General features: G+C 37.8%; 2 protein-coding genes and 1 long non-coding RNA gene across 3 annotated transcripts; 2 read left to right on the plus strand and 1 right to left on the minus strand.

Annotated features, from left to right (window-relative positions):
- Positions 1-533: 533 nt before the first annotated feature.
- On the plus strand, positions 534-2,540 carry LOC137727260 (uncharacterized). Its single transcript, XR_011067776.1, has 4 exons — positions 534-676; positions 768-839; positions 1,462-1,512; positions 2,399-2,540. It is a non-coding gene; the product is annotated as an uncharacterized lncRNA (long non-coding RNA).
- Positions 2,541-6,215: 3,675 nt separating this feature from the next.
- LOC137729529 (transcription factor VIP1-like) lies at positions 6,216-10,367 on the minus strand. Its single transcript, XM_068468503.1, has 4 exons — positions 9,653-10,367; positions 9,176-9,308; positions 6,978-7,062; positions 6,216-6,881 (listed from the first exon to the last, which is right to left on the minus strand). Exons 1-4 carry the CDS (start codon positions 10,231-10,233, stop codon positions 6,658-6,660), a joined length of 1,023 nt encoding a protein of 340 aa, XP_068324604.1. The 5' UTR covers positions 10,234-10,367; the 3' UTR covers positions 6,216-6,657.
- A 9,616-nt stretch (positions 10,368-19,983) lies between these two features.
- Positions 19,984-21,309, plus strand: LOC137729133 (THO complex subunit 7A). The gene is made up of 2 exons (XM_068467976.1): positions 19,984-20,705; positions 20,819-21,309. Exons 1-2 carry the CDS (start codon positions 20,112-20,114, stop codon positions 20,933-20,935), a joined length of 711 nt encoding a protein of 236 aa, XP_068324077.1. The 5' UTR covers positions 19,984-20,111; the 3' UTR covers positions 20,936-21,309.
- Positions 21,310-22,010: the final 701 nt, after the last annotated feature.

Genomic DNA, 22,010 nt, shown 5'->3' on the forward strand with positions numbered 1-22,010 from the left:
GATTTGAAATGTAGGAACCAAGGTTCTAAAAAGCGCTAATAGGGCGTCGAGCAGGGTCCTAACGTCTAGACGTCTAGACGGGCCCATGCAGTTTTTTTTTAATTTGAATTAAATTTATTAAATAACATAAATGAATGCATACTTATACTTAAAAAAGTACATAATTGTATTAGGAACATGAATTTCAAATAAAATGACATATATTAAAACATACTGAAAACATGGCTAACAAGTATATAATGAGTGTTCATCCAAATATTTAACAAGTCTCATTCTACACTCCTCACAAGTGTAACAATCTGTATTAAAAATTATGTGTAAGTTTATGAAATTACCCCTATTGACGAAATGGTTTATTCTTTTTCGTTGATGTTCATGCTTTGACGTGTGGGACCGACCTCAACTCGGCCATAGTTCTTTTTTTTTTCCACTCCCGTGACATCTCTCGAGAACACTCCTCTCCCTCTCTCCCTCTCTCTCTCTCTCTCTCCCACCTAGCTCGACACTTTTCTCTCAGCTCACTCATTCTCTTTTCTCAAACCAATCCGAGACCATCAAGCCTCAAGAGGCCAACTTCACCCCAGAGCATCACTCCATATCCTCCATCTCGTCCCTATCAACTTTGTAGTAATACGCATTTCTTCGGCAACTCAACTTGGAATCCGACGAAACAGAGGTGAGTTCGATGTGTTTAGGTTGTTTGGGTGATTTTTTTAGTTTAAAATCGAAGGTTTTAACCTTGTCCGTGGATGCTTTTCTATCCCCAGTTTTTCCAGCGAAACTCGCCGGCTTACAAGCTAATTTCTGGCCAGTTCCAACCACGGTTAGCCCTCAAGTTGGTAAATCCTTGTTCTCCTCTTCCTTAGCTTCACTTTGTTTTATTTTTAATCATTGGAAATGGTGGAGATTTGACCCCAAAACGGAGCTGGGGAAGTTTCCTGGCCAAAATCTTTAAATTCCAGTTTTCTCCTTCGTTGGGTCCGATGACCCGTGAGCCCAATTGGGTTGACCCAACTTGTAACTCAAATCCTGGCCCAAGTCCAATCTGTTATCCAACCCAAAATCCAACCTATTACCCGGCCCAAAGCCTTGGCTTAATAACCCCAACCTGGTCCAACCTATCAGACCCATAACCCAGATTCGACCCAAATCTGACCCGACCAGAGTCTGATACCCAGTTTCATGGTCAGGGCGTGGGCAGTTCGTGGCCGCTGCCCTGGCTAGCAAGTGGAGTACACGCGCCTTCGCCGATGTTCACGATGGCGTCGGTGACTTTTCCAACCAACTTCTAGTGACCCATCTCGGCGGATGGCTTTTCGAGTCGCCACCCTGTGGCGCGCATGGAGGAACTTGATGTCCCTCCTTAAGTTTTTCGATGTGTCGAATCCAAATTCGCTGTCCGTTTTTCTAAATTCTATCGTTCTGGTAGAGTTTTATTAATTGGTCTCTAATTGTGGTTAGGTGCATTGGTATCCTTCCTCATTCGAGCGACGTCTCGATAGCGGAATAACTGTGAGTGGACTCCTTCTCAAATGAATATTTTATAAATCTTAGGATTGCATGCATATCACCATGTTTTAAAGTATGTTTTACGGATTTCCATATTTTTGGTTTGCAGAGAATTTATGATTTATTTAAATTACCTTATGAAATATTTATGATTTATTGAATTTACATTCTACTAAAGATTATGAATTATTGGATTCATATGTAAAATTCGGTGGATTTACTAATATGAATTAGCATGGATTTATTTGATGAGGTTTTTAGCTTTTGAGCTCTGGTGTTTTGGCATGAGTTTTTGAGATATGTTTTCAGTGATTATCTAGTGGGTTATCATATGGCACATACACACAACACATGTATGTAGTCTATGGCCATAGGACACAATTGATGATAGTTATGTTATACCCCTAGCTTTATTGGCGAACCAGTGTTGGACAGCTACACTAGCCACGGCTAGTGTCATTGTGTTATGCTACATATAAATATATTTCTTCTCTGGCGTAACCCAGAGTTGTACAATTTCACATTCGGGTGATGGGGCCTACCATGTTTTTTCACTAGCGTGACCCAGTGTCGTACAACTTCACCTTCGGGTGATGGACAAGTACTACCTTTGGGCGACTATGATACCCCTCGAGAGTACAGTATTGATGAGATTTATGGATTTGCCTTTGGGCGACGATAGCACCATTTTTAAGCATTGTTTTTCTCGTACTTGTTTTTACGAATGATTTCATGGCATCCTAGAGTTTTCAAAAAATTTACTATATGTAGTATTATATGTTTTCAAAACAGGGAGTTAGTATGTTCTTAAATAAAACGGTTTTCTTATTATTAGTATTATTATTATAAACTTTGGTCTACTCACTTTTTTGTTTTGCGCCCCCTTCAGGAATTTGAATCGAGGTATTCAATTCCAGCGTCAGGGCACCTTTACGTAGGTATCTACGAGTCTTTTCAGCGTAGGATCCACTCCTTTATTCATATGTTTTATTTTAATTCTTTCATATATTCCTTGATTAGTTGTATGCTCTGAACATATTTTCGCATCGACATATTTCTTTCTAATTACCTATCTTATTGTATGCATGTTTAAAATGGCTTCGTCACCCTCGAGTATCGGCCAACACATGCCCATCCTGGTATTTGGGGATATCGATGTTGAAGTGTGTCAACAAGTGTATTTTTCTTTCTAGTTATAAAAAGTTTGGAGTGCCAAATGAGATTTTAGGAGTGCTAATAACAATTCTCTTTATTTATTTATGAAATAATATGATTACACACTAAATTTTATTATTGCCCTAACTTTTGCTACCCAAGAAAGGAAGTTGCTAGCCCATGTGGTGGATGTAGTTCCATTTTACAGATAATTGGAGATGAAATTTCTTATTAGGGCTTCAAATATAATAGCCTCAAGGAGGATAGAGCCCTCATTGTGGATGCTCTTACCAAAAGCATATTATAAGTCTAAAGATATTATTATAAGTTATAATGACTATTCACAGTTAGAGTATTTATATGCTTACGTGAGGTTGTAATTAGTAAATTGTGTGGGAACAGGATTTTCAGATAATCGGACCAAGGGGGAAGCTGCGAAGATCGACCTTAGAGGGATTAGCAGAGCTTTAGAAAGGCTAGCCTAGATCAAATTCTAGACCCTCAGCCTTACACGATTAGATCAATACTTTTCTAATAACCTACATGGTCTGATTACTAAATGTATTATCGAAACAAGTCAATCTAATAAGCACCGAAACAATAGATAAGGTCCGCTTGTATAGAGAATGACCTACTTGCCCCTCAAAAAACGTATCTATGACCATATTCTAATTAATAGAGAATTTTGAGAACTCCTATTGTCATGGGAATTGGTATTTGCATCCAAGTAATCACTAACCTAATATGAAAGGATCTTCTTCTAGATTTCCTATTAGGATTCTCTCAACTTTGAATACATTCCGTCTTCACAAGGGCTCTTATTGAATGCTAGAAATACGTCTTGTTAGAGCTTAAAGAGAGGATCTCGAATCGTCTAAGGTATCTCGAGATCCCATGCATCTCATTCAATGCATGGGTTGCGATAGAGGGATTCAAAATCAACGAGATTTCACTAGAATCTCACAAAACTCATCAAGATTTCGACTATAATATCGGGTTTCATCTTCAAATACGACGTAGTTGTCATTGGGGACGACTGCAAATCGTCGAGGTGGCTACAATGCGTCCTTGGACGACTTCAGGTAGTCGCAGACCGAAGTAGACGAAGAGATCGACGAAGAAGGGACGACATCAAAATGATGTTCTGTTGATTTCTGCTGGGTTTGGACATATGTTCGGCTTGGTGGCTCACATGGCTTCAGGCCGTGGCTCGGGGCGTCTGCAGGTCGCTAATCATGCGATTATGGTTTTATATAATTCATTTTCTTCTTTTTTCTTTGCTTATTCACACAGATTCAGTTCACCACAATTATTACAGCAATATAATAATACAAATGCGAATAATAATTTAGTAGATATATAATTTTGTAAACGAAAATTAGGGTTCATACTCAATTGTGAATGTTTCATGCAACTGGACTGAAAAAAAAAATATCGATGTTTAGATTGAGTTGTAGAAGAACTTGGATTGCGGATGGTGAGTCTTGTGAATGGGTTTGTAGCAAAATAACCTTAAGTTCCTTAGCATGTGTCATGAGCGTGTTAATAACGTGGTGCGACCTATTTTACTGAAGGGAGAGAGAGTGGTGTGACCTATTTTATTGAGAAAGATAGCGGCAGACAGGGATAGAGGAGAGCTTGAGGAATTTTATGTATTATTCCTCATGGCTAGTGCCTTTATTTATAGTAAACTTGAATGATTAGATCTTCTAATATCCTAAATACAATCTAATAGAAATCTATATAATCGCAAATGTACAATAATTAATATCAAACCATAATTATAAGAAATAAACAAAACAATAAATTCTTTTTAAATTAAGAATTCATATATCGATAAACAAATAAAGTATTGATTCATTGATGTAATAATCTCTCTAAACTGATATTTTTCTTAGTCTCTAGAGTATTCATTTATAGAAGTTTTACTGTGTCCAAGAGCGGATTTGTATTGGGATCAAGGTAGTTCCAAGACTACTCGGAAATCAAGAAACAAACATGTGAAAGTCCTCCAGTGATTCTCTGAATATTTGGTACAAATTTCTTTTGTACCCATCAACTGTTTAATGTAATGCCTAGTAGACATATTTCGGATGCATTCGACAAGTTTCTTTGACAACACTCGATAAATGCTCTCGATAGCACTCATCATATTGCTTTAGCAAACGTTAACATATGCACATCATGATTCGGCAAACGACAATAAGCTTACCAAGTGTTCGTTGAACTACCTCCATGGATAAAACCTGAACTTTGTATGTTTCTATTTAAAAATCATGGACCTTTACTATTTAAACCCCTCGAAGTTCAAATCATAAATTCGCCACTAAATGTGTCTATATATTGTGCAATATTTTTTTTATACAAGCGAGATTCTATCTACATTAAAGATAGGATAGTGGGTTTAGACTCAAAATACAGTAAGTTGAGTAGAAATACCCTAATCACTAGGATAATTTACCAATGACTTCTTATTTTATTTTACTTTGTACAAACAATATTTTAAAAGGAGAAGTCAAACCTAGAACTCAGTTAGAAAGGAACATAAGCTACTACTATATATATATGATATAACACACTATTCTATCTTTGATTTTTGTTATAATAATTGTTTTCTTGTCCAGTAGTATGTGTACATAATACAACATACTTAATTATATAATTGGATTTATGTTAATGAAATATAAAATAGGTCCTATCCAATGGAAGAAGGGTTGAACATGTCATGCGCACCTAACTTGCATGTGATATTTCTTAATATAATGGACTTAATACACATTATAATGACTCAAATGATTCTTTAGTCATCAACTAACACAAATAATTTCATTCATTGACAAGACACGCCAATTATTATCCTTCTTGTGACACAACAAATCTAAGTTTTCAGACTCCACTCAAGTGATAGTGATAATCATCATCCTATTTATCACTGTTAAACGAGTTTAAATTTTGAGATTTATATCATTTCGAGATCTGTGTAGTGAATAGACACAAATCTCACTATACTCATTAAGTGATAATAAATAGGGTAGTGAGCACTATCATCACATGAGGGTAGTAAGCAAAAATGCATCGATCGTACGTAGAACATATTCTCAGGTTCGGCTGTTGAGAGTTGTCCCACATCGATGAGGGGACAAGTTTTCTATGTACTTATATGGTCTTGGCTACTCCCTATATTGCCAATTGGTTTTAAGTGGAACCCCAATTTCATCACCGGCCGCCAAGACTCCATCAGCAATACAACCAAACCCAAAACCCTCCCTGCACTTATGGCCCATCCGCCCCACCCTTCGATCCCACCGCCACTTTTGGACGCAGTCCGACCGGGCTAAGAGAAGAATCGCTCCATACACAAGGTGTTTTGGTTCCATCCCGACCCGGCATATGACAGTGGCAGTATCGAAACAAATTATACGTCATAATGCGGTTCCACGCATGTATGGGAAATTTATTCTCAAGGGGCGACAAAATGAGATAAGAGTCGCCACTTGTAAGCGCTTCTAGAAGTGACAAGCTTGAAAATTGGAAATGTAAACCCAAAGAAGAGAGAAGAAAACAAAACCATTAAACAACAATTTCCGAATCAATCATGACAGAAAGAAGACAGATTGACATTCCTTAGCAAAAGGGGCCAACACAATATTTGATGTTACGACAGCTGCATAGCCAACCGTTCAAACCCTAGAGGTTGCTGTTCGACAAGCACAACGACGGTAAATAGGTGCACCGGTAAGATTTGGACTCGAAAATGATATTCTAATCTGCTAGAATAGTTTTAAATTAACTGATACAGGGAACTGTGGGGTTCTGTGTGTACTGGTGTGCGCAGCAATCTTCACAGCCTTTAGTCCCGTACCACATACATATACATGATCTGTATGTATGTAGTATGTACATGAAGCTATCTGATGAGATTCACTACCCTCCTCTAATTCGAAAAACATTATGAAATACCTAAACTGTGGTTAATGACTTCTTGGAGAGCTTCTATGCCCTCCCGTTGAAGTCCATGTAGCTCGGGTGAGCCTGCCCACTGGCGACGCCCTGGTTGTGATGCTGCCGGTGCTGGGTCTGGTTCTGGTGGAGCTGGGTCTGACCATACTGAGGGGGGAGCCCTCCGTAGAAAGGGTTTCCATTCCCAGCCCCGGGTAGGATTTGGTTGGCTTCAATCTTAAGCCGCTGCGCTTCCTCCTTAAGTTTCTCACTCAAGGCTGTAGGCGTAAAATAAAGCAAATGGCAACTATAACATAATTTTAAAAGAACAGACGGTTATAATTTAGCACAAACGTATGAAAATAAACTCATACCATCTCTAAGCTGTGATTGTTGCTCCAGAGCCTGTAGGCGAAGTTTGAGCTCCTTATTCTCAGCGGTTATGACAGTAGTGTCTCTCTGCACCATAGATAAGTTGTATAAGCATGACGAGAATGTTTTGCATTGTGATTGTAACCTTTGCTTTATTTGTCTTTCTAGTTAAGTTTTGTGGCGACTCCAACATTCAACCAACATACACAACATGATAAACTGTGGTTTTAAGGTTGTAGCGGCAAACTACTAAAGCTCGTGAAGAAATTAAATCAGTTATGACTATTTACAAAATTGACAAGGGATGGAAGTAGGATATAATAAGAGGCTATTTTTAGAAACATTGAATACCTAACCTTAATAACCAACCAATTACTAAAGGGCAGAGACATGAAATATGCAGTCATGTGGCACATCCGAAATGTTTGCAAAGTCGATATAAATAGTTTCCGTAACAAAAGAATACAGCACATGTAAATAGTAGAGACAATGTAAAACGTAAGATGTACCAGCTTTTATACAATGGAAAATTAAGCAATAACAGATACACATTCCATCATTTAGACAACTGCAGAAACATGCATATCAATTACTGCGCCTTCAGGAACTATGGTGACAATGCGTAATTTGTTGAAGAATATATAATTCGAGAAAATGTCGAATTTGGGCATCTTGGTTAGTAACCTTTCTCACTGCTAAATAGACCGATAAGGATGCCATTATAATGTGAAGTGTTAAACTAAAAACCTTCGTCTATATTAGGGAAAAGAAAAAAAAAATTACATTGTTATCAGATCTGATTCTCCGACTAAAATCCTAAACTGAGACATCTGAATTCCCTGAACTATGTGCTATACAAACTTACTGTGTGTTGCAAGGACATATACTATTAAGTTAAAACTAGGGTCACACAACAAAGTCCCTTTAGAAACATCTTGGTTTTAAACTCTGCCAAAAAGCAAGAGTCCAAAATCAGACAATGACCCTCAGCAAACTTGTTTGGTTTTTTTTCCTAATCAAACAAATTAAGAAAAACATACAATGACATCTACGAGGGCTCAAATTTGATTGTAACTTTTGACTCTTCAATTCTCCTTGACTAGTATGCATCTATTACTGCATTCATGGTTCAGTAGCATGTCATTGGCGTCAAAGTTTCTGAAGTTCCTGGAACCTACTTTCTAATATTAAAGCTTGAATCATTTAAGAAACCTACTACCAAGGAAGCCTGCATCGTCTAATATAGAGGCCTGCTGGGTCTGGATATGACTTGCATAGAGCTCACTAGTCAAAAAGACATACGGAGAAAGTGGCCAATGCACTTATTCCCAACTCGATTAATGTACCACAAGAACTCGGGTTTACGGTAAATACACACTCCAAATGTTTAACGACCTTCAACAAGAAAGTGAATCCTGGTTTAAACTTTAAAGTACAGTATTTGTTGTAGGTTATAACACCTTTTCCCCCTTAACAATGTGTCCCCATTTACATCCTTCTAAATATGTAGCCGGATCTGTTTTGGATACACCAAAATATAATGTAATCAGATGCAGACACCCAAAAAGAGATAGAACCCAAAAAAGATTGAAAACCGCAGCAATGCCTTACGCAAATAGTTAGCATGTAACGATGGTTTTTGTAGATGATTCTTCATACCATGAACATATGATTAAAACCACGTTACTTTGCATGTTAGGATTAAGCATGTCAAACTTAGGGTTTATTTTGGAAAGATAACTACACAGAAACATGCAACGACGTAGATTTACAAAAGCGAATTATCACCACTGAAACTCGAACAACACACATTATTGTTGTGTACTGTGTAAGTGTACGTTTCCTTCTTGGGTTGTTAATGGAAGTTCAAAATCATACCAAAATAAGGATCGTAATCAAAGTTAAACTATCACTTAAATAAAGTACATTCTAAACACAATAACGGCACATTTTCCTATCCTGGATCATTAAAAAATCACGGCAAAAATTTTCAAACCAAACCACGCACATCAATAAACAAATAACTTCATGACGATCCTCACAAAGCAGAGAATACCATATTTGTAATGAAAATGCATGAAACGTCCTAACAAGCCAAGTTGCGGGTTCCATTGGTTTAGCATGTAATACCAAAAAATCTAGCCCAAATGATACTTCTAATTCTACAAAGCTACAAAAGTCAAGGTCTTAGGTAATATACCTGTAAAAGGGTGACCTGGGCGGAGAGCGTGGTCGCCTCGGTCTGAAGAGTCTGCACCTTCCTCTCCAGCTCATTCGCATACTTCACCTTCCTCTCCTTCGACCTCGCAGCGGATTGCCTATTAGCTAAAATCCTACAAAACCACAAAATTAAAAATTAAAAAACAACCCTCAATTTCTCATTCAATCAAATAATATCCACAAAGATAACCCAAAATATAAAAACACGCACAAAAAACAAATAAAAAAACGCAAATCTTTCTTTCCTAACACAAACTTCAACCACAAAACTATGTTAAGACTAAGAGAGACCAAAATAATTCACAAAACTTAAGCAAAAAAATCCCATTTTCCATATCAAATAAGATGTAATTCCCCTCAGTTTAATTACATTAATTCGATTGCAAACAATTTGATCGAAATTTGCAGAAGAAAAAACCTGCAAAAAATAACACCAGTAGCGAAGAAAAGGAGCAACCTTTTAGCTCTCTTAGGGTCAGTCAGAGAGAGCTCAGCAAGTCTCTCAGGAGCTATGGACTTCTTGAAGCCGTTCAGGGTGATCACCGACGAGTCCGCCTCGATAGACGAGCCGTCCATCGAGATGCTGTGCCTGTGGGATCGAGACCTCTGCCCCCCAGTCACTTCCCTGCCGGAATCCCCCAGGCCCAGGCCGTCGAAAAAGTCAGAATCGACGGAGAGGCTCCGGAGGTGGGCAGCGGTGGCCGTGGAGCCGGAGGAAGCGGTGGGCTTGGGGGTGGAGGAGAAGGGGTTGGGTGGTTGGCCCCCCGAGGAGTCGTCGGACTCGAGAAACATGGCGATGTTGTCGCTGTCGCTGCCACGTGGCGGGAGGTTGGGGGAGGCGAGGCAGGAGAGGTCGAGGTCGGAAGGGTCGAAGAGGAGGAGGTCGTCGAAGTTGGGGGTGCGGAAGGATGTGTCGGAGTGAGCCCGGCGGTGGTGGGACCCGCGCTGAGGGGTCTCCGACATCTGCTCCATGTCATTGAATGCCGGGAAGGGTCCGGCAGCAGCGCCGAAGTTGTTGTTGACGTTGTTGGAATCCATTTTTTTGTCTTTCCGTCTGTTTTTTTTTTTGTTCCGTTGGTGGTGGTGAGTGGCTGTGGAGGGCGGTGATTGATAGTGGTGACGCCTGGTGGTCAGGTGATTAATGTTTATTGACAAGAGTTTAGGTTGTCGAAAGCAACGGGGAGAGAGAGAGAAGTGCTTTTGGTTTTGGTCTTGGGAACTGGGTAAGCAGGTATGACTTGAAGAAGCAGCTGCTGAGCCGTGAGTGGAGAGAAAGGGGACATTTCAGTCCTATTTATATCGTACATATACGATGAAAGGGTGTTATTTGAGAAAGAAGTTGAAGTTGTGTCCTTCAACTGCAAATATTCTTGTACTTTTTTTTGTCCAACAAAGGTTGTTGAACTTTCGCAAATAGCACCTACCATACTATTATTATTCCTAACGATAAATAGTTTGTTTTTATGTGCTTTTAAAATTACTGAAAACACTTTCGGTAAAAATATTTTTAAAATCAATCTTTAGTAAAAATGTAAGTAAATCCTAAAAAATCACTTAAAGTTCTTCCTGAAAAAAACACATAATTGGTACTTCTTGAAAAAAAAACATTTTAAGTGATTTTGGAATCCAAAAACATTTTCTCTAAAAGCACTTTCAATCATTTTAAAAGCACATCTAAACGAACCAAAAATTACTCTCATTTGGCAAGGAGTATTTTTTCGATAATTATACTAATGACATTCTACTTTAAACTAATTTAATCTGTATGAAAAAGGGAATTCAGGCGCAAAAAAAAACTATATATGTTATAGTAAATGTGGCTACATCCACGTGTGTTCAATATTTGTTGAGATATATACTAACATTTGAGTCCAACGAAAATCTAGCACGTGGAGTGAGCAATCCATAATTGTAACTAATCCAACAAAAAAAAATATTAATCCTTTAATTAACACTATTTGTTGAGCGGTAAGCTGAATTTTTTTTAAGAGAAAGGTGTTATACTCATTGATGGAATGAGACGCCGCACAGGAGGACATAATACAAGGGGTGTGTCTTAGTAAGAAAATGTTGTCGAGACCTTCAACCCAAGATCAATTGGGTGGTTTAGAGAAAAAAAAAAACCGTCATACACTAAACTGAGCACAACAGTTATCCTCTAAAAGTAAACCCAAGATCAACTGGGTGGTTTTTCAAATCAATGTTAACAACAAGGACCAATGTTGCACTTTTTATTAAATTCAGGGATTTTTATTAATGAAGTTTTGGTTGGGGGATCAAACGTAAAATAGAGTGAAAATTGGGGAGTACACTAAATATTTCTTCCATTTAAGGAAAGTGCATCCAAGTGTAGATATGCATTTCCGTAAGGGATTTGAGTTGAATAGTTTTCCATTTTTGCATAATTACCCTCAATAAGTTCCAAACTCATTTCCATAAGGGATTTTAGTTGAATAGCTTTCCATTCTTGCAAAATTGCTCTTAATAAATTCCAAACTTCTTTCCATAAGTGATTTGAGTTTAATATCTTCCCCTTCTTGCAAAAATCCTACTAAATTAGAGTATAAATACTTATTGGGGGCAAACTTTCCATTTCTTGAAGATATTTTTTTTTTTTCTGAACAAAACTTGAAGATAAATTTAGAACTTATATTATAAACTATTTGAGAAGACCATGCAACAATAATCCTTACCTAAAAAGATGACAATTATTTAATTATTAGCAAAATGGAAAAAAAAAATAAAAATAAATGGACGATTTTAGCTCAAATATACAGAATTCAACATTTCAAAATTTTAGTTCATAGCCTTACTAAGCCCAAAACATCTAATTAACACTAAACAGAGCTAGACATAAGGTTCTCTATCTCTTTGAGAGTCTTTCTCTTTCTCTTGAGAGTCTTTCTCACCTCTCTGTGTGAGTTTTTTCACCGTTGCTTTTTCTTTCCCACCGCCGGCCCGAGCTCCGGCAAGGGTCGGTGGCAGTCATTTGCTTTTTTCCTTTTTCTTTTTCGTTTCTTTCTACTTCAAATTTCCACTGCCTACTTTTCCTTTCCGCCTTGCTCTTCCACCCTTTCTCCACTTTCGATCCACTCTCACCTCCATTCTCCTTCCACTTCCATGGCTCTCATCTATCATTCTCACTCTGTTTTTTCATCTATCCTTCACAGCACTTGGCTGTGGTTTCTTTGGAAGGTGCGTAGAGTTTTTACTCGGGTGTACACACCACCACCTTCTATTTGCTTGCATTCATTGGCACTATCGTTGGTGGGTTCTCCACTAGCTTCTTTCGTATTCTATTTGCGATCGGCACAGGGGTTGTGGTAGGTTGTTGGAGCCACCTTCTTCTTCGTTTCTTGGAGGTGGATGCTTGACGGTGGTATGGGCGTTGGTTTGCGCTAACAATGATGCTCTGTGAAGGCGATGGCGGCATATGTAGAAGGCTAGGGTGCTTTGTTTGTGCTGTGTTAGTTTTTGGGCTCCTACTCGTGTGTTGGGCCCTGTGTTGTGTATCTTTGGGTCCTTTTGTTTTTTGTTGTGTTTTAGTTGTTTTGGACCTCTTGTATTTAGTTGTTTGTTGGTAATAAATCTCGCACCCTTTTTCCCAAAAAAAAAAAAAAAAAAAAAAAAAAAAAGCCCAAAACATCTAATTAGAAAACGAATAAATTGTTTATACAGTAAAGCCTAAACATATATTGGAAAAATAAATTGTTTACACAATAGACTAAATTTTTATGCAAAAATAAATGGTTAATAATAAGTGTTTGGCAAAACTAAATTGTTAATTTTATAATTAATATTTGACATTGAGTGATTGTGTAACTCTTTAGTAGGTTTGGTTTAGGATTCATATTTAATATAGTGATTTTTTCCTATTACATTTTGTATTACTTGGAGAGCTGGTTTCTTCCTTCAGTAAATTGGTCACAACAATTAATAAGAAGTTTTAGCAAAAAATAAGAAAATTTTACCAAAATGGAAATATTGAGCCTCTTCAATAACACTATTCTTAAAATCGGTGGCGCCTAGGCGTTTGGCAGTGTAGGACTAGTGGGGTTTGGGCAAAACGTAGAGAAAAATTAGGTATGGGCTAGGTGGACTAGGCAGGCTAAGCTGCCTAGGTAGTTCAACGTTTAGGATTCCAATGTTTTAATTTTAATTTTTTAATCAAGTAAAGAGTTTTCTAGGTTTCCTACCCAAAATGAACCCATATTATTTCTCTCGTCGTTTCGTGTTTCTCTTCCCTTTGTCTCTCTTTCTCTCTTTCTCTCTTGACTTCGCCTCTAAGTCTGCTAAGGCCATGATGTCTTAAATTTTAACTTTCCCAAATTCTCAATACAAGTATAGTTTTTTTTTTTTTCAATTGTAAGTATGCAGCTATTTAGATGTTAAATAATATATTTAATTAAATCCGCCTAGTCGCCATAGATCTTTGCCTAGACCCGCCCTGCCTAGCTTTTGGATTTCAAGAGCGCTCTTCTTCTCGTCTTCTACTTTGGCCCTCCTTCACTAACCATGAGAACACAACACTAAACTTTTGGATTTCAAGAGCCCACCACATATCCGCTTCAGTGGGTACTTTGTCTCCTTCTGCTTCGGCACATTGGTGCAAACCTTGCTCATAGTTGCGAGAATGTTTGACGTCGTTGACGAGGTGAGGGTCCCCGCATATTTGACGCTGTCTCGAGAATGTTCTTATTGCCCTTGGCCTTCTAAAATGGGTGGACTTACTCTAATATGAAGGCAATTACGCCTTTAACAATCTAACATGTGGTATGAGATTAAGCTTTACATTAATGCTTTATGATGGTTAATCGTGATTTTGTTCAAGTTTCTTCACTCGATTATGAATGAGTCTTTTTTTTTCTTCTTTTTTTGTAACATTTTAGGGAGTTTATTTATTTATTTTTTCAATAAACCATTTCTAAATTTAGGTGACCAGGGCAATTCCGAAAATTGTTTTCCCTATTGAATTATTTGCTAAAAATATTTATTTTCTACATTTGGTTTGGAATTCTCACATATACATTCAGTAAGAAATTTGACCATACTCGATAAAAAGATAATAACTGAACCCATAAAAGATCAAGAAAATTAAGAATTAAACGTCAACTCTTCACTTAATTTCTTTATTATAATGAAAGATGATGATAATTTCAAGCAATCCATAGTACATTAGAGCATCTTTAAAGACAACAATTAAAATACAATCATTATCTCCATAAAAATGATTCGTTTTTTACAATTGATCAAATGAGCTCAAATTTCTAAAGTGCTCTCAATCCTTCTCACACACAATGCCCTCATAATCATTAGCGGCAATGATAGCAGCGACATCTACCACCGACTCGTTCTTGATGGAAATGACAAGCCAGTAGTTGATGCTCCCCACCACCTAAGTGTCGCCCTGGACGACTAGGCGAAGATCGGTAGCATAGTACCGATCTTTCTCTATTCCAATTTATTTATTTGTTTTTTTTTTCTTCGAGTTTTTTCTTCATATGTCACTTTATTTGAGTAACCACTACTAAATTCAAATATCTTTAAATTTAGGTTTTAAATCGTTGATTTCTAGTGTTTAAATATGAATTATAATAGATTTTGCACGGAAAAATATAATTTGAAGAATATGAATATCATAGTTTATTGTTATGGTAAGAAATATAAAAGAAAAATTAACAACAAAAAACTAAAAAGGAAAAAAAAAATGAAAAGGGGGATCAATATGATGCTAGCGATTGGTATAAAAAAATTGTCGCTAGCTCTCTACGACTTATTGCGTGGACAATTGTTAACAAAGTATTGAATGTACCCTTTTCGAGTGACATGGATTATAAGAAATTTTCATCGAAAAATACATGTTATAGAACATAAAGATGATAGTATGGTGTTATGGTAAGGGAAAAAAAGAAAATTTAAAAAATACGTAAAATTAATAAAATTGATGGTTTAAAAGCAGAGAGACGCAACAGTAGCCCAAACCCAACAAGCTTAGGTGTAGCCATAACCTAAACTCATGTTTTCAAGAAGGCCCAAGGTGCTACAAAAGCAGTGGAAGCCCATGACGTTTAGGGTTTAGAGTTTAGGAGCGTGTGAATAATAGTGCGTGAATAATTGTAGGGTTTAGGGTTTAGTCCCTGTGGTGATATTGCATTTTCAATGCGACATTCATGGTTGAAAACTTGTCAATTAAAGACTAATGGTGAGCCTCGTTAGTAATTACTAATCATAGTCATTGTTCAAACTTTCATTAAAAGAAATCATGTGAGCCTCTAGTGTGAGGTCAAATTGCCTAAAGTGGGGATGAAATGGTTCTGGGATTTGACGAAATCTAAGAGGCTTGAAAAAAGATAATGTTTGCTTGTTCGCTACCTATTGTAGTGACTGCTTTATGACTCCTCGACGTGGTGCGTGTGAATGAGATTGTATAGTATGATTTGTAATACCCTAATTATATTTAATTATGTGATTTGGTTATGAAATTCAAGTGGGGGAAATGTGAAATCCCATTCTTGGATGTTATATTTCCTTTTTGTATTCGTAGTTACGACACATTTATATTTATAGTGAATAATTTTTCGATCTGTGAAAAAGATAAAAATGCCCTTAGTTGGCTAAATCGAAATTATATGAGGATGTATTTTATTCTTATATGTTTTGTTGTATTTCTTAGCATATTTGGATACAGCTTGATCCCATGAGCATGTAGGCAAAAACTGTTTGTGAAACGGAGTTATAACAAAGGAGATATACGCGAGCAAAAGTAAGGGCAAAATGCCATTAATCTAGAAGGCTCCAGCTTTGCTGAAGCAGTGATTTATGTGCCACGTGTGTGGCTAGGATTGAAAGAGAAAAGGATAAATGAGGGAAAGGAAGAAGTGTGTGCCCAATGAGAAGGGAAAGAAATGAAGGAAGAGAGAGAAGGGGAAGCACCAAATCTTTTTTGACCCGTACAACCCAGTTTCCCAATCCGATTTCCGCACACACCTCAAAGTCGATTTCAACATTTTTCTGGCAAAACTATGTCGAACCACCACCTAGAACCAAATCCACGATCCTCCCTCCTTTATTTACATTAAAACCCAACGAGTTTTGGCTCCAATTTCGCGAAGAACGACGTCAGTGGTGCAAAGGGATCCATGGCAGCTATCCGCCATTCCTGAATCCAATCTCGTTGACCACCACCACCAATAGACTCCCTTCAACGTCAAGAACAAGGCCCGTGCACTGGTTGAGGCGTCGGAGTTCGTTTTGCATCAAATCAAAAACACCCATTTTTAAGGTTTCAAACAGATTGAGGGCAATTTGAGGTGTTTCCCGATGAATTGGATTTTCAGCCCAAGTATGAAAAATGGTTCTCTCATTGAGCTCTACATGCCTGTAAAATTTGGTAGTTTTTGGATGTAATTGAAAAATTGGGGCACTGGTTGAGGCGTCGGAGTTCGTTTTGCATCAAATCGAAAACACCCATTTTTAAGGTGTCAAACAAATTGAGGGCAATTTCAGGTGTTTCCCGATGAATTGGATTTTCAGCCCAGGTATGAAAAATGGTTTTCTCATTGAGCTCTATATGCCTGTAAAATTTGGTAGTTTTTTGATGTAATTGAAAAATTGGGTTTCCGTTCGCCGAAAATCGCCGCCTGCGGCATGGCCAATAGGCCGACTTTGCCTTTTTAAGTTAATTTCAATATTCTGAAATTATATTTGATATTCGTTTGATGTGATTCGATCGTTTGAATCTAGTATTGAATGTATTAGCCATTTGAATACTATTAGTGTTTGGGCCCGAAATAATATTGTTGGGCCGAGTATAGGTTTGTGCTCGACCCAAAGCTGTGTCAAATACTATGGGCTGCCTGATTGATTCCGGGTCATTTAGTAGGGATGGTCGAGTCCTATGATGAGAATGAGTAGTCCAGATAAACAAAGAGGTTCGAGGAAGTCCTGGTGCAACTAGGATTCTCGACCAGCGTTAAATAAAGCCCCGAATGGGGGTGAGTTCAAAGTCCTAATGGGAGTAGGGTTGTTCGAAGTAAAGTTGGAACGGGGCAATGACTCTCAATCCAAATAAGGGTTTAATTCGGTCTCAAGAAGTGGGTGCTATAAATACAAGAAATCATGCAACAAAGAAGGACCTTCGATTCAACATACAATTGCCCTGCGCAAAACCTCTCAAGCACCTTGAGATTTTTCCTTTTCTTTTTCCACCGACACACCTTCAGTTTGGACAAACAGCACTGTGGAGGCAACCGGTGAACACCTTCAGTTTGGATAAACATCATTGTTGCCGTAGAATCAGCCGACCAAGGAGCACCTTCAGTTTGGATAAACAGCACTACGTCGAGGCCGACTGGTTACCTATCCAAGTCTCGGCCGAGAAGGGTTTTCGAATCCTCATTGGCAGGGGTCATCTTATCAGCCCTCTCGGCGAAGTAAGGTGTTACGAGTTACGACATTCGGCGAATCGGACGCCGAGTGATTTTTTGATTTGATATTCACAAGTGAGTTTTAGAGTTCGGCATTTTGATGGCCGAACCACGTTCGCCATCAAGACATACATCACCTTTGAATATTTGTGTCCGTATAGTCTGGTATCGATTTGACGTGCTTATACTCTTACGAATATAATCACGGTGACCGAATCGGGCACCAACGACTTGTGAACTTCGGAGAACTAGCAGCCTCGTCTTCAGGCTCTAGAACCCAAAGACCGAGAGTGTTCCTTCCTCGGTCTAAGTCACAAGATTAAGAAGTCAGCAACGCGTTCAACGTGATCACAACGAATTTTACTCCTCGGTCGAGCTTAGTCGACGAGTTGGCACGCCCTGCATTCAACCGAATGACTTAATTAGCTTATTAGTTATTCGGCCTGCGCGCCGCGTAGGCTTTGTAATTTTTAGGGTCAACAATTAGTAAACGTATGTGATGGTGAACTACGAATGACTTGATCTCTTTTGAGGGTACGTAGGCAGTTTACCAAGGAAGTTAGATGCAACCATAAAATAACCGAAATTAAATTTTAGTGAATAATTGTTATGGAAAGAAATTTATTTTGGTTAATAGCATGAAGATTAACCGTGACTTATTCTTGGCCTACTACTGCTGTTAGCTTCCAAATTAATTTTTGGATCGTTACAGATGTTCTATCATGTTACAATGAAAGAGATGAAATAGAGATAAGAGTGAGAAGCGTGAAATTTCAAGCTTCCCTTTGAACACAAACATGATTCCCTATTTCATTGATTAATCTCAGTATACTTTTATTCTTCTTTGATTAGATGAATTATGATGCATATACTTCAACCTCTTCATATGAGACTTACGTATGTTCATTTAATAAAAGACTAACTGAAGTTTAGGTTTAGATACCAGTTGCTAATGGGTCTCACCATGAGAGTTTAAATAACAGCTTTTTCACCATGAGGGTGACATTGCAAGTCCAGTGTCACCATGGAGACCACGAAAAAAAAAAATTAGCCTACTTTATTAATTTTTTTTTTATGAAGAAAATATTCTTTCAATTGAGAAACCATGAATACAACTATTTCCAATACTATCAAACAAACAAGTAGCCCTAGCAAAATTTGGAACACAATGCTCCCAAATCTGAATATTAGAGACCGTGAGACTATGATGAGCAAAAGCATCAACAACAAAATTTGGTTCCCGAAAGATTTGGTTCCACTTGATGGTTTCAAATTGAGTAATCAATCACCTGATATCATCAATGATGGATGAAAGATTCCAGGGCACACCACACCGTCCTTAGATCGCTTGAATGACCAACCAAGAATCGCCCTCCACAATAATCTGTTAATCCTTTTTGTTTGACGTATTTTAGACCTTCCCTTAAGGCCAAAGCTTCTGCTATGAAAATAGTAACCCTATCCAAGTTCTCCTCCATTTAGCTCACTTTATTAGTAAAATTAGTTTGTATACTTTAAAAAAAATGTCGTTTTAACTATTTGTAGAATAGGTTTTGCAAACTCTATTAGTATAATAAAATGGAAAGTAAAACAAAGGCCACTTGAAAAATTAAATAGACATTTTGCATGCATAATTTTGTATTATTTCTCTCACCATCCAATTCAAATCACTCTTTCTCCAAAGAAAAAAAAAAAAAACTTGAAAAAAAAAAAAAGCTTAACAAATGGAGGAGAGAGAAAAGGAGAAAAGAGAGAGAAATATGAAGGCTTTACCTTTTGTAATGGTTGTGTGAGGGGAAGAGATAGAAAGAGAAAAAAAGAAAACAACGAAGAAGGAAGAGATAAAGAAGAAACTCTTTTTTGACAAAAAGATGGAAAGAAAAAAACTCTATGAATAATAAGATACAAATTCATTTCTCATATAAAAATATAAATTATAAATAAATAAAAAATAGTTTTTCTTGTCAAAAAATTAAAAAAAAAATTGAAAATAGCTATACCGTCACGTACCACATAAATATATTTCATCTCTTCTTAAAATCAAAATTTTATCGCCATTTAAAATATAGTCTTATAATTTTGCTTTGGGTTCCACATATCGTTTTTTAATTTGTATCATTTAATTTTTTTAATTAATCTAATCTGATGATCAAAAATTAAAAATACGTGTGATAAATAAAAAGATAGATGCGGATATCACATCCCTTTCGTTTTACGTGTGAATCGTGATTTGTTTCATTATATAAAAGCCCAATTGACAAAATGCCCAAATTTGAACATTCCGGGTCCGGTGTAGCAGTGGTCTCCCGTGAAGCACATCTGACCGTCCAATCAACCTCGAGCAAACACAATAAACTTCTCCCTTTGCCGTTGGATTCCACATACTGAATCCTCCGCTGTGAACGGAGGTTTTCTTTCTGGACACTAGATTAGGGTTTGTCAAATTCGAAATCGAATTTCCGCCGGACTCAAAATCTCCGGTCAGTTCCGATGCTGCCGAAAGGAAGAAAAGTTTCAGGGCGAGGAGAGGCCGTGGCGGCGAACTATGCGTTCGGGCCACTCGAAGATGACGTCATCATCAAACACAGACTTCTCACTCGGACCACCACCACGAGAGGCGAACCGCCATTGAAGAAGCTCCAGAAGAAGTTCACGTCCCTGTTCGTCGAGCTCGACAAGAACGATGACAACTTCGCCGACTGCGACAAGCTCGCCAAGGCTTTCCTCCAGGAGCTCAACACGTTCGAGATTCCGCTCCTCAAGAGCAAAGCCGTCGTGGATGCGAATCTCCGGGAGAAGCACAATTTTGACGAGCTGAGGGAGGAGATTAACCGGCAGATTGTGCAGGCGAAGACCGACATTGAGATGCTCAAGAAGCAACTCGAGGAGAGTAAGATCGAAAGAAGGCACAAGGAGGAGTGTGAGTCGATCAGGAAATTGATTGCTACGCAGCCGCCGCGATCGGAGACGCTCAAGATCATATCAGATTTGGAGAAGGAGATTGCGGCATTGGATGCGGAGAACACCGCGAGTTCGCGGACGCTGGAGCTGAGGAAGAAGCAGTTTGCTCTGCTCCTGCATGTGGTATGTGAGCTATATTGAATTCCCTAATTTTGGGTTATATGCTGTATGCATTAAGTAGTAGAACCCTCTGTGAAAGTATTGTAATTTTCGGGTTTTGTTGTATGTTTTGGCAGGTGGATGAGCTGCAGAATACCATAGAGGAAGAGCAGAGGAGTTTGATTGAGGAGAAAGAGCAGAAAAATGGAATGGAGGATGCAACTGGGGGCTCAGAACCAATGCATGTTGATTAGAGTATGCAGTTCATTTCACAGTTTCCAAGTTGTAAGATTGCGAGTTATGCATTGGTGTCTCTTGATTTTCAGAAACGGGGCTCTCAAGAGAGTATAAGTGTATTGCTCTGTAGTTGCAGGATGCTAGCAATTTTATAAAATTTTATGGTTGTGCATTTGTACGATTCTCCTTGCATATATGAATTACCAGGTCTACTTGATGAGAAGAGAATCGCCATAGGCTCATAACTCTTTCCTAGATTATTTTTTAAGTAGTTGATCGTATAAACCTTATGGTTCGATACATTGATGTCATTGCATTTGAGTTTACCCCTTTAGTAGTGTAATACTATCTATACAGTTTAATATCAGATAAATGCATACCATAAACAAAATGCTTCTGCCTTTCAAGTTCCATGTAATCTGACTTTTTTGGCTTTGCTCGATTGAAAATACATTACAAAGTTTTTACTATTTGCTATTCCTCTTGCAATGCCAAAGGACGGATATGATTTGTTATCACATATATCAACATTTGTAAGAGAATTTTCTTTTATATTAATGACTTGTATTTGTATTGGCTTTAGAAAGTGATAGATTCAACTACTGATCTTCCAGAACAGGGTAGGGGGACAACTAAATGTTATGTTAAATAATAGATCACTCCTTGTAGATTTCCTTATCGTTTTCATCTCCATTGAGTGAGTAAAGTACATGTTACACATATATTTCAATTTTCCAGTGAAGTTTCTGGATAGTTATTGCATTCAGTCCCACATTTTCATAGATGGGTATAGACGCTAATAGAAAGTGGATGCGTTATCGGAAGGGAAAGATGCAGATTTTGTGTTTTGGCTTGGGAGTTGAGACATAGGCAGCTAGGCAAGCAGAGAATTGCGGTCAGTTTTAGGTTTGGGTTTGTCTATGTTCTTGTACTTCTTTTTTTGTTTAATTTCTTTATGGTATTTGTACAGTGTATATATACAGAGTTTCAGTAAGTGACGTTAAGACTTTTATTCGAATTTGTTGTATACTCGTATGCCTTCGATTGTTCTATTCATTCAGGTTGAGGTGGATTGCTATATTGAAGACACAG

The sequence above is a fragment of the Pyrus communis genome, chromosome 3 (assembly GCF_963583255.1).
Source record: "Pyrus communis chromosome 3, drPyrComm1.1, whole genome shotgun sequence".
NCBI lineage: Eukaryota > Viridiplantae > Streptophyta > Magnoliopsida > Rosales > Rosaceae > Pyrus > Pyrus communis.